The sequence below is a fragment of the Calidris pugnax genome, unplaced genomic scaffold (genome assembly GCF_001431845.1).
Source record: "Calidris pugnax isolate Ruff unplaced genomic scaffold, ASM143184v1 scaffold42, whole genome shotgun sequence".
NCBI lineage: Eukaryota > Metazoa > Chordata > Aves > Charadriiformes > Scolopacidae > Calidris > Calidris pugnax.
The window spans coordinates 14,633,168-14,644,999 of NW_015090920.1; the positions used below are offsets into that span (position 1 = coordinate 14,633,168).

General features: G+C 42.2%; 2 protein-coding genes across 2 annotated transcripts in view; one reads left to right on the forward strand and one right to left on the reverse strand.

The window, feature by feature from the left end:
- MAD2L1 (MAD2 mitotic arrest deficient-like 1 (yeast)) overlaps positions 1-2,530 on the forward strand; it is a 2,707-nt gene extending 177 nt beyond the window's left edge. The window contains exons 2-5 of the mRNA XM_014949822.1: positions 5-235; positions 358-478; positions 784-887; positions 1,663-2,530. Coding sequence (XP_014805308.1) covers positions 5-235; positions 358-478; positions 784-887; positions 1,663-1,835 — 629 coding nt within the window. The 3' untranslated portion in view covers positions 1,836-2,530. The remainder of the gene's footprint in view (positions 1-4; positions 236-357; positions 479-783; positions 888-1,662) is intronic.
- A 337-nt stretch (positions 2,531-2,867) lies between these two features.
- On the reverse strand, positions 2,868-6,844 carry RPL7L1 (ribosomal protein L7 like 1). The gene is made up of 7 exons (XM_014950084.1): positions 6,792-6,844; positions 6,523-6,631; positions 5,067-5,230; positions 4,743-4,880; positions 4,370-4,479; positions 3,924-4,136; positions 2,868-3,656 (listed from the first exon to the last, which is right to left on the reverse strand). The coding sequence occupies exons 1-6, from the start codon at positions 6,827-6,829 to the stop codon at positions 3,928-3,930; spliced, it is 768 nt and encodes a 255-aa protein (XP_014805570.1). The 5' UTR covers positions 6,830-6,844; the 3' UTR covers positions 2,868-3,656; positions 3,924-3,927.
- Positions 6,845-11,832: the final 4,988 nt, after the last annotated feature.

Below are 11,832 nucleotides of genomic sequence, written 5' to 3' on the forward strand. Positions count from 1 at the left end.
GGAGGACGGACTTGTAGGCCTGCTGCAAGGCGGCATGGCCGCCGGCCGGGCGGCCTGTATGCTCACCCACCCCCCCTTCTCCCTTCAGCCTATGGGATCAACAGCATCCTCTACCAGCGGGGCATCTACCCCCCCGAGACCTTCACCCGCGTTCAGAAGTATGGGCTTACCCTCCTCGTCACCACTGACCCCGAGCTGAAGAACTACCTCAACAACGTGGTGGAGCAGATGAAAGGTGGCGGGGCGCGGGGGGGGCCTTACCAACGGCTGGCGGGAGGCTGCTGTGCCCTTCTCGGCTGTGTCTTTCCCGATGGGTCCGGTCTCTCTCGTGTGAGTAACTGCTGTGGCTTCTTTCAGAGTGGCTGTACAAGTGCATGGTGCAGCGCCTGGTGGTGGTCATCTCCAGTATAGAGAACGATGAGGTTCTGGAGCGGTGGCAGTTTGATATAGAGTGCGACAAAACTGCGAGGGATGAGAGGTGAGTGGCAGTGTTCCTCTGCGCCTGCTCTTCCCTCCACCTGGTAGCTCTGCAGGTACAAGCTAAACGCTGTGAGCATCAGCGTTGCTCCCTTGCAAATACTGTGAAGTTCACAAACATCAATAAACAGAAGCCAACTATCACTTAGCTTTTCTAAGCTTGTCTACCTAGGGCTTAAAAGAGTGTCACTACTATAAAAAAAATCATATAGCAAACAGAACAATGGAGCTTAATGGGGAGAATTGTATTTAAAGAAAGCTCAGCATAGTGGAAGCTTTCTTAACAGAGTTTTCCTATTCTTGCAGCGCACCACGAGAAAAATCTCAGAAAGCTATTCAGGATGAAATTCGATCTGTTATCAGACAAATAACTGCCACAGTAACTTTTCTGCCACTGCTGGAAACTGCCTGTGAGTATTCCTAACTTCACTAAAGAAATCAAACATTGCTTTTGGAAAATCTCAGCGGCTTTTTCACTTTAGAAAGTATTTTCTGCAAACTTTCTGGGACTTTCTAATTATTATATGTCATATACTATCGCATTTCTCAGTCAGCATTTTGTTAGACTGAGATTATGTCTCTTGCAATTGTGTACAGTATGGAAAACAGTATATTGGATCAAATACACTTTTAAGAAGTATTCTATAATGTTTCTTGCACAGCAAACAGTAAAAATAGTTGCAATTATAAATGCTGTGCACCATCTCTCATTAAAGAACTTGGAGCAATTTCATTTAAAGGGACTAGTAGTACCTTCCTCCCCAAAATACTTAAAGCTTTTTTTTTGTTGTTGAAAGGACAGAACTCAGGGTGGCTTAACTAACTTCGTGAAACGAGTATGCATACTCAGAGGAATGTCAGTTTTCATAAATAATAAACTCTAGCTGTGGACTGGCTTATATAAATAACCACTGAGTTTATATTTAGTGCTACATAGTGCTCAGCACCACAGCATTTTAACATTTAAAAAAAATAAAATAATTCACATCACACTTGAGTGAAGTAAAATAGCTACATGTTAATATAACCAGGACTTGTTTTCAGGTTTTAACTACTATTTCTTTTCACGTAACTAGTTATCAGTTCTGAGAACCTTGGTACACGTCTTAAGTCCTAGAAGATGCACTTTATCATGCCAACTTCTTAGGCAGGCATTACTGTTAACTTGCTCCCGCTTGCTTACAGGTGCCTTTGACTTGCTGATATACACAGATAAAGATTTGGCAGTGCCGGAAAAATGGGAAGAGTCAGGACCACAATTCATAGCCAATTCGGAAGAGGTTCGTCTTCGTTCCTTCACTACTACAATCCACAAAGTAAACAGTATGGTGGCTTACAAAAAGGATTCTTTCCCCTAAGATGGGGGGGTGAGGGTGTGTATGTATAGTTTCTGTTCATAGTGCAGCTACATCATGAACACATCCTTACTGTTGCTCTTGTTGAACTATGATACAGGAAAACTGCAACGTTTCTCTATGATAATGTGATATAGTAATAAACCAAGCTGGAGTTGTTGGGTTTTTTTTAAAAGGTCTAAATAAAGTATTCGTAATGATAGTTCAGCTCATACCTAACTATGAGCTAAACTAATGCTATGCTAAACCACTGCATCCACTAGAAAAACTGCCGAAATCTTGGATTAATTGCTAGAGTTGTATTCAGATCTTGTAATTCAGTATTTTAAGATCATTATAAACTGCCTTCTACCGGCAGGCCTACATCTCTGCCAAAAAAAAATAAAAATGAACCCCGCACACGACAGGCCAGTTCTTCATGTTAAAAGCCTGGGTTGTTTTATTACCAGAAACGATCCTAAAATGAATCAACAGAAGAGTAATTCTGAAGTTACTTGTTCCTCTTCACACTGAAACCAGCTTTTTATGGGGAAAATCTTAAATATATGAAGCCTTGTATATTAGCAACTGCTGGACTCTAGTTCTGGGGATGGTGGTGTTCCAAGTCTGTGTGTGTCTCTGCTGTCTGTCAAGTATTTTTTTTATGTTTGTATTCTTGTTTTACAGAATAAAGCATGGAATTGTATAGCATTTGGTAATTCAGACTCTGTAATACTTCATATTTTAAATGTTTTCATCGATGCCACATCTTACTTTGGTATCTGTCATAGAGCCGATGGCAGAATACCACAAAGCTGTCCTATTTAATCTGTCCAATATTGTTATTTTGTTTCTTCTGAGTAAGTATTGTGGATTCCATATGAAATCCACGACTGGATTAATAATTTGCCCCCACTTACATCTTCAAATAACAGTCACTGTTGCCTTCCATATTTGTTAAATAGCACAAAATTCTCTTCTGCATTCTTCTTTTTTACTGGAAGAAATCAGGGATTTAAAACAGCATTAAAATAAAAACACGGAAGAGCTCTAAAGTTCTGTTATTTCCTTCATCAAATTCATTTCAGCTAGAGTATTTAACTTCTCCCACTTTTCTAGTGTAATATACAACTCTTCCTGTTAAAACAGCATCATTTCAGAAGTTTATTTAAAAAACATTGATTATATTTACTCCACCACTGTATTACAAAGTTTCTGAATAGTTCTCTCCAGAACATAGAATAAACTAGCAGAGGTGAAGAGGCAGCCTTTTGTAAATCAGTAGCATAAAATCATGGGTTTTTTAAATAAATACTATCTAGGCACATCAAAAAAGATTATTCACCACTGGAGCTTGCATGGCAGTAACAGAGGAATACCTAGTGTCATCTTCTGCCTGTCAGCAACGTTCTTAAACAGGTGACTGCGCTACCCCTTTACACCTAGAGGGAGGTGCACTTCAAGGAGTGCAACTTAAAGCACTTCCCCTGGGGAGGACTGGATCAAAGCAGTGAGTCAACTGTAACAGGAGTTTCAATTGGGAACTGACAGCTGCTGCTTTATACCCACATTGAGATCAGGAGGTGACTGGTACAGCACCAGCAGTCACAGGTATAAAAAAATGAGCCAGATTTCTCCGGGAAGTTCAACTTGCTTCTTTCTTGTACCACACACAATTTATCATCTTCTTCAAGAAGGACCAGCCCAAAGTCCATTTCCATCATCTGTATATTTTTTTCTTTTTTTATAGAGGCAACAACAGTCAAAAGACAGAGTATATCATTGCATAGAGATAATGTCCATGAAAACTACATGTAAAAAGGAACAGGTTGCAAATCCTGGACCCTGCAGAACAGGAAAGAGAAAAAAAACAGAAACAGCAGTCACATTAATGCAATCTCATAGAAGTCAAGCCTTTATGGAGGCGTCCAACAAGATTTGCTGATACCTAATACGACCCACACTCTTCATTAGTTTCCTCTATCTTGAAGGTCACTTCTGTTACATGAAGAATGAAAAACAAAAGAACCCTCCTCATCTCCACTAGCAGCATAGGAATTCTTAGGAAACCAGATAAAGGATAAAATTTACAAGTTATCAGGCATTCCTCACCTGACTAGTTGAGCTGTCGTATAAGCTGGTTGATTGCGTCGCCTCTCCAGCCAGGCTTACCCATTTCTTTGAGGAAACCCACTTTGTTACGTGAAGCATGGCGAGCCACTGACAGATGGAATGGCCATAGAAAGTTCGTGACTTTCTGGAAATGTTTCCCAGCTGAGTAGATTTCATGTATAAGGTCTTCCAGGCAAATAATACCACAGTTCCCTGCAAGAAAAAAAAAAAAAAACTAAATAAGCCCCACAAAACAACAGGAAGCCATTCCACAAACAACATATACATGAGATACCCAATCGTATTATCTCTCATGCTACTCCAGAATTGCTCATCCTCCATATGAAGTCTTTCAAGATTTTTCTCCCTCCCTCTCTCTCAGGTGAAATTCCAATCTCTCAACCTCTGCCTCTTTCCTTGATTCATTTTCTCATCCTCTTCCTCACCTAAATGTTCCTCAATCAGCATATTGTCTGTCAGAGGTACCCTCTTCTTCTTGATCTTGGCTTGGCCCCGTTTCAGGATGAGCTCTCGTACAGATTTCAGGTTAGGGTGCCTGTACAAAAACAAAAATCAGATTCTGTAACAGAGAGACATGACACAGCAGCAAAGTTCCATCCTACTTCTTTGCATAAAGGTGGGAAAATAAAGAAACTGCGTTTAGAACAATGAGGACAATAACAAGTTTTACACACAAAGTTGACAAAGTTTTGACCATTACTGGAAAAGCCAGCTATGAATTTGTGATACCTGATGGAGAATCAAAGAGCTATAATATTTACATACAAACTACTATCAAGTCACAGGACAGGTACTTACCCCCATGCCACGTAAGGTTCCACGATTCGCAGCATCTTCAGCGATAACGGAGTCAGCTTAACAAACGTTCCAGTGAAATTTCTTTTCAGCCGCAGCAACTCAATCACTCTTTTTACCCTCCTACTCACTCCCTTAATGCTGAATCAAACAAACAAACAAAAAAATACTATTAGTTACCACATTCCTCTAATAGAGCAACAGAAGGCCTCAGATTACCTGTAAAGGAGACATGTCCGCGTCTATCACCCTTCCTTTGCTTAGAAACAATAGAACAGCTACAAATGGTGGCAATAATAAAAATAAGGAGTAACCAAAGTTTCTTACTCTACAATCCGCAGAACAAAGGCTAGTTTGTGCTCCTGGGGTGCAGCCGTCTGTCCAGGTCTCTGCTCCATGCGCCTCAGCCGGACGTCGTCTCGGTGTTTGCGCCATGAATCTCGAACAAAAGCCTCAAGGCGTTTAAACTGGATTTGTTTCCCCTTCTGGTGCTAAAGACAAAAGGGTACGAAATCATCAGCCTTCCCAACAGAGCCTCTCAATGGCCAAGTGAAACTCAGAAGTTGATGAGCCACGCTTTTTCGGTTTTGGAGGCAGTTAAGAAAAAAATAAATTTCATGATCTAAGCCCAAGGGAGACAGAACTGAGGGACAACATATGTCTCTACAAGCACCTAGCTATAATTTAGGAACAGTGAACAAAGAGTTTTTCCCCTGAAAAATAAATAAATTGGGAAAAGCAGAGCAAGGCCCAAGATACTTCTAGGCACAGGAGAAATGAAATGGAAGCCTTTGTAGCCACAGACAGAGAGATCTTCACACGTACATATGCAGCTCTGCCAGAAACAACATGTGTCTGGGTAAAACAGTTGCTATGGCAATACTCTACCATGAAATAAAATCACCATCCAACAGAAGATAACTGGGTTTAGAGTCCTCCTGTATAAACACACACATGTGCAAAAAAAAAAAGCCCAGCATTGAAATTAACTATTAAGTATAACTAATCTAAAGACAGAACAGCCAGCTCACGTGAAAAAAAAAACAATATATTTTCAAAATTATGGGAAAATTTAAGGCTTTTTTTAGATTAAAGAGACATTTAAATGCCTATACTTAGGTCAGGAACAAGTACATCCACCTAAATCATAGTGCTTTCTCTCACAAAACAGAAGCTGAATGTGCATGGCAGATACCCAACAATATTTTAGATAAACTACTGGCTAAATTATTAGGCCATTTTAAAATTTAAGTATCTAACATCATGTCTCTTCTGTCCTATTTTACCTTGCCAATCACCCATGACATTGGTCTGAATTTTCAAAGCAGACAGACCTGATCAAAACCTCATCACTAGGGTCACTTTTCTAATGAGCAAAAGGTGGGTATTTAACATTATCGCTTATGCTTCTACTTAGCCCTGGAAATACAGCACACCATTCATGTATTTAAGAACATAAATACAGTATTTAACAAAAATGGCAGGAGTTTTGTACATAAATCCACCAACTCCACCAATCCACTGGGAAAGCCTTAAAACAGTACCACTAGCCGAGATGCGGCAGAACAGATCTGAAATCCTGAGACGGAGAGGTTTGCTGTGCGGTGCCGCTCTGCAAACCCCACTCCCTGCGCCGGGGGTCTTTGCAGATCCACCCCGGCTCCCCCCTCACAGCCGGCCGCCACCGCCGGGCCACGCCAACCCCTCTGGCCCCCTGAGCTCCCCTGTACCCCCGGGCCGGTGGCCGCTGCCCCGGGCCCCCCTCCCCGCGGCCAGCCCCTACCTTCCGCTTGTTGAGGAGCGCCTGCTTGGCCTGGGTGGCCTTGATGGCCTGGTAGGCCTTCCTCTTCTTCAGCAAGTTCTCCGGCACCAGCGGGATCCGCCGCTTCGGCCTGCGGGGCGAGAGAAGTCGGTCACATCCAGCAGCAGCACCGCACCCCGACCCACACACACACAGCCCCCAGGACTTCCCCGCCGCCACCCCGAGCGCCGCGACCGCACAGGCGCCGCGGATGGCAGCAGATGCCCGGCCCGCCGCCCCGCCACACTCACTCCTCCTCCGCCGCCATCTTGCCGGGGCTGTCGCGCATGCGCCGGAGGAGGACACTGTCATGGCCGCCGCGCGGGGGGTCACCGACTCTTACCCTCGTTCGCCAATGAATCTGAAGCGGACGAAAGGGAAAGACAATTCCTTGTTGCCCAGGCCACGCTCTCTCTGTAGAAACAGAGGCCGCTGCGCAGCGAGCTTTCTGTGTGGCCGGGCCGGAGGTTTTACCTCAGGCTCGGCCCCGCCGTGGTGCTGTGGGAGAGTGTGGCAGTATCCACGTTTGGCAGCGCTGTGGGGCTTCAGCCCCCTTCTGCTCTGCTGCTGCACCCTGCTTAAAAGGTGTCAAGGCCAGCGTTAGCCCTGCTGTGAGTGCCAAGGAATGGAAATAAGGGGCTTGCAGGGCTGTGACCCCTGGATCTAATTGCTGCCCCAGCACTTTGTGTGGCCATGACCAGAACTCTTGGCCTGCAACATGTCCCAACTCGCCTTGTGTGAGAGGGATGTCTCGCCACGCCAGAGGCCTGCAGCAGAGAAAAAAGCCTTTCAGAAAGAGCTTGTCTTTCAGCCACTTGCCTCTGAGCTTCCCAGGAGGAACAGGCTTGGTGGCTTCCAGGTGCAGTGGTCCTGCCCCCAAAAGAGCCTGAAGGGCTGAGAAGACCCAGGTGACAACTTATATGCCACATAGCACACCTGAAGTGTAGGTGGGCAGCTGGTCACAGCCACTTTTGAGGAAAGGATCTATAAACGTGGCTAGGGTCCTGTGCAGCGGAAAAAGAAAGGAGCTCACCTCTGGGAGAGCACACGGCACACCATGTCCTGCTGTGCTGGAGGGCAGGATGGTTATGGAGCAAGGGACTGGGGATGGGGAATTGCCCTGCAGAACTGTAAACCTTGGAGAGCTGGGGAAATGGACACGAGTGGTTCAGACAGCACTCTCACCCGTAGATGGTGCCATAGCCTCACACTAAGGGGGTGTTGCATCTGATGAGATTGTATTCATGTTCTGCACCTCCTCTTCTTCATGTAGGGTAGAAGAGAGATGTGTGCCTGTACACTGGACTTGTGACTTTCATTGTGTCTGATCATTTTGATTTACATCAACCATAGTTTCCTCCTCAACATTTGAGAGCTTGAGCCTTTCGCTAGAAAGCTCAGTGGTGTTAGGGCTTCACTGCTCACCTCAATGAAGCTGCAAACCTGTACGACACTGTAAATTAGGCCATTTCTATTTTGACACCTAATACTTCAATATCTGTATTTAAAACATGGTCCCACATTCCAGTTCCTGCTCAGGCGTATGCAAAGAACACACCTCTTGGTGAGCAAACCCAGCTTCCTATGCTCTGGTGCAGTCTTTTGGATTATGAGACAGAAAGCAACAAGCTTATGAAATAAATCATATGAAACTTTCACTGAAGAAACTAGAAGAAAATTCATAACCACATAAATTTCACTCTGACATTAGGGTAAGCTGTTCCATATAAAAATAGCCAAAATCTCCAGTTGCTCACAACAGAAAATGGTGGCCATTTAAATCTACAAATGAGCATGCTTTGTTTAATAGAAGAGAAATGCAAATGTGATCTCAGCTCTTTCATTATTAATGGTAAGGAAACAATAAGTAAGTAAATATTTCAAGTGCTGTTGCTATGAAATGTCACACAGCATAGCAGCATACCTAGGCTGACTTGTTAAACTTTAACATAGTTATATTGTATTGATGAGCGACTATTCAAATGCCCTTGTTTGCAGGGTTACTCAAGAAAAATATTCTCACTTTCCTAGACAGTAAGCTGTTATAAAGTGACCTTCAGCATTCTCAACTCCTGCTTTCTCCTTTTTTCTTGATAAGGCCTTAGATTTTTTGAGATTTCCATGAACTGTTACAGATAAATGCAATGACTGCATGCTTATGATAATCACCATCCATCAGTGATGGATTATGATTTCTCCTAGTTTATGTCACAAACCAGCTACTGCTTCCCATTGTTATTTTTGATGAAGCTCCATTGTAAGTACATTTTCTCCATTCTTCTCCAGCATATCTCAGATAAGGCTCAGAACCCACCCAAGGAAATTATTCATATAATTCAAAAAGGCCTGTCTGTTTGGGAAGGGTGAGAGGGGAAGGCAGAGATCACCTTTAAAGACAAAAATTGAATGTGTTGTATCAGAAACATCATTCATAAAGCAAGCCAGGAAACACGTATCTTTTCATCACCAGAATAGAATATAACCCTTTCTTCCCCTGTATTGCATGGAGGCTTTTTGCACTTTCATTTCAAAATACAAAAAAACCCAAAACTAATCGGAATATATTTTTTTAGCAAAGCATGTTACCTTTTGATACTAGCTGCAGCAGGTCTTCTACACTGTTTTGAGGGGATGGTGTTTGAAAGGTTGAATAGAGAGATCAAAATCCAAACCTGCAGATATCTTTCCAGAACAGGCAGGCTTTTTTTCTTCACCCTGGGAGAGAAGAATTTCCAAAAAAAGGTGTCTCTCAGAAAGCTAGGTCCTGCTTTGTCTGAGCTGCTTGCCTTTATAAATAAAACCTGGAATATTTTACAGATGACAAAGTGACTCTGCTGTAATCACACTGGTCCATATTGGAGTGCTGCTGCAGCACACTCGCAAATCACTGCCATAGTGTCTGCCTACCTTGTCTTGAAACTCTCCACTGTGCATCTAGAGCACCATTAGGTCCTGCAGAGCCAGCCAAAAGCAGGCCCCTTCATTATGCTTAGGACTTTGTCAGAACATTAGAGCAAATGAAAGCCAAGGAAGACAGATCTGCTCCCTTTTGTTCTCCTGCAGGCCTTCCATGATTCATGTTCTCTAGTGTTGTGTCTTGCCAGCTTTCATTTTATTGTGATACTTTAGACTGGTATTTTGTGTCATGTATTTTAATGTTTATTTTTATTACCTTATTCAGGGATACAATGCAAAGACATTAGAAAATACGAAAATAGCAAACTCATGCTGGTGGGTGTGAATCTCACAAAAGGAAATGCTGTTGCTTTGTTTCATTGTTTGTATGGGTGTTGTGCTTTTAGACTAAGTGACCACAGCTCTTGTTTGGATTAAACATTTAAGGCTATTTTCTCACTGCAGTTGGAATAAATAGCGTGGACTTTAGCCACAGCTTAAATCTTCACTTTCATTATGCCAAAGGCCTAGCTTTCTGAAAGTATCTGAACGTCCCTCTCTTTCCATCAGCTGAGACATTTGCTGTTTGGTATACAGACCATTGGGTTTGGATGCATTGGTTTTGACACTGAGTACACAAATATGGAAGGAATAAGTTTTGTGCAAACTTCTAGTCAGCTGCATTGCCAGGCTGTTTCTACAGTCATGCAGTGATGGCAATCATGGACCCTACATTTCTGAAGTTTTTAATCCTAGACAACAGCTTATGTCCCCAAAAGAATTTTTAATGGCATGCCTACATGGACAGAAATTTCCAATTCTTTCTTTATACTTGCTTCTGTTTAGATACTGCCAGTAATCCTTCTTGTCTTACAGCTTTTCTTAATATTTCTATAATGAGGGCATAGTTAGTAGCAATACGATACATTGCCATAGTTCTATAACTGTGTCTAAGCCATATACCTCTATAAATATAAAGCAAAACAGCATGTCTGTGAAGCTATCACAGTATTCAGACTGGTATTTGATCTGCAGTTTGAAAGTGACACATGTGCAGCTTGAAAAAGTAACAAAAACCCATCGCTAGTTGAGCGCACAAATGTATATAAAAATATATAGAATGTGTATATGTGAATTTGTGTAAACAAATGTAAACAAAATGTAAATATAGTTAAGAGCATGTAAAAAACTGACTCACTTTTGCATGCAAACTTCTAGGGCTCCTGTGATGATGCCATCTATTGCTCGAAGTAAGAGGAGGGATGATGCTGACCTGACTGCAGAGTCAGCGCCTGCGTTTCTGAGAGGACAGCTGGGTGAGGAAACATAGGGTGGACAACAACGCAGCAACAATGACCCCGAAAGCAAAGTCAGGACTTGAGGTGGGATGGTAGAAGCATCTTGTCCATGAAACTTCTTGCCTTATTTTATGGTCTCACTGTAAGAGATAAGCATAAAACCCCATTAAATTAATTTCAAATCCAACAAAATCTCAATTGACACTCTGTGCAACCTCAAAAGAGCAAAAAGCCATGCTTGAAGTCTGTCACTCTCGCCAGTGAACCATGCCTCAATCTGAAATCTGCCTGTAATGAATTCCCTACAAAAAGAGCCAGAGAATTAAATTCTGTTTATTTTGCCAAACCATCGTCTAATCTTGGGAACATTTTAATGGATGAGATCCCTTGTGATCTTAAATTATGCCCATTTTCATATCTTCTAAGCAAAAAGTTTATATGAATTGGAAAGAGGCCCAGGAACTACTCTATACACACACTCAAACCAATGTTTAACAGAAAAATGTTGGGTGGTCCAAGACTTTCTTTTATGAAAATAACAATCATATGGAGATAGATTAACATTTAATAAAAATATTTTTGTGAAAAGCTGTAGGTAGATGCATATTTTTATTCTTTTAAAAATAAGGTTCCTTAACACAGGCATTTTTGTCAGAAATCCTGCAAATCAATTTCATGCTGCAAAAGGAGTAATTTGGGTATAATGCAGAGATGTGGATGAGACTAAGGTAGGTGTTTACCCTCAGCTAGTAGCCACCTAATATGTCAAATTGAAAGGGCTAAAGACCTGAAGTTTTTTGCTTTGTGTCTTCCTGGGAAGAATGAGTGAGGAAAACCAATTCAGTTAAAAAGAAATGTTTAACATTTTAGATTTCTGCTCCTGTCTTTTCACTAAGGGATTTGCTTTATTCAGACTTTAAAAGTAATCCCTCAAAACTCTACATTGTGACCTTAAAATTAGATGAAAAACTACAACTGACTCCACCAGTTGCATACTGAGCTGCAGATAACCGTATAAAATAATGCTAGCGATTGAGTCCAGCCCACCACAGGCTACACACCTCCTAGATACAGCCCCCATGGAATGGGGTTTACTATA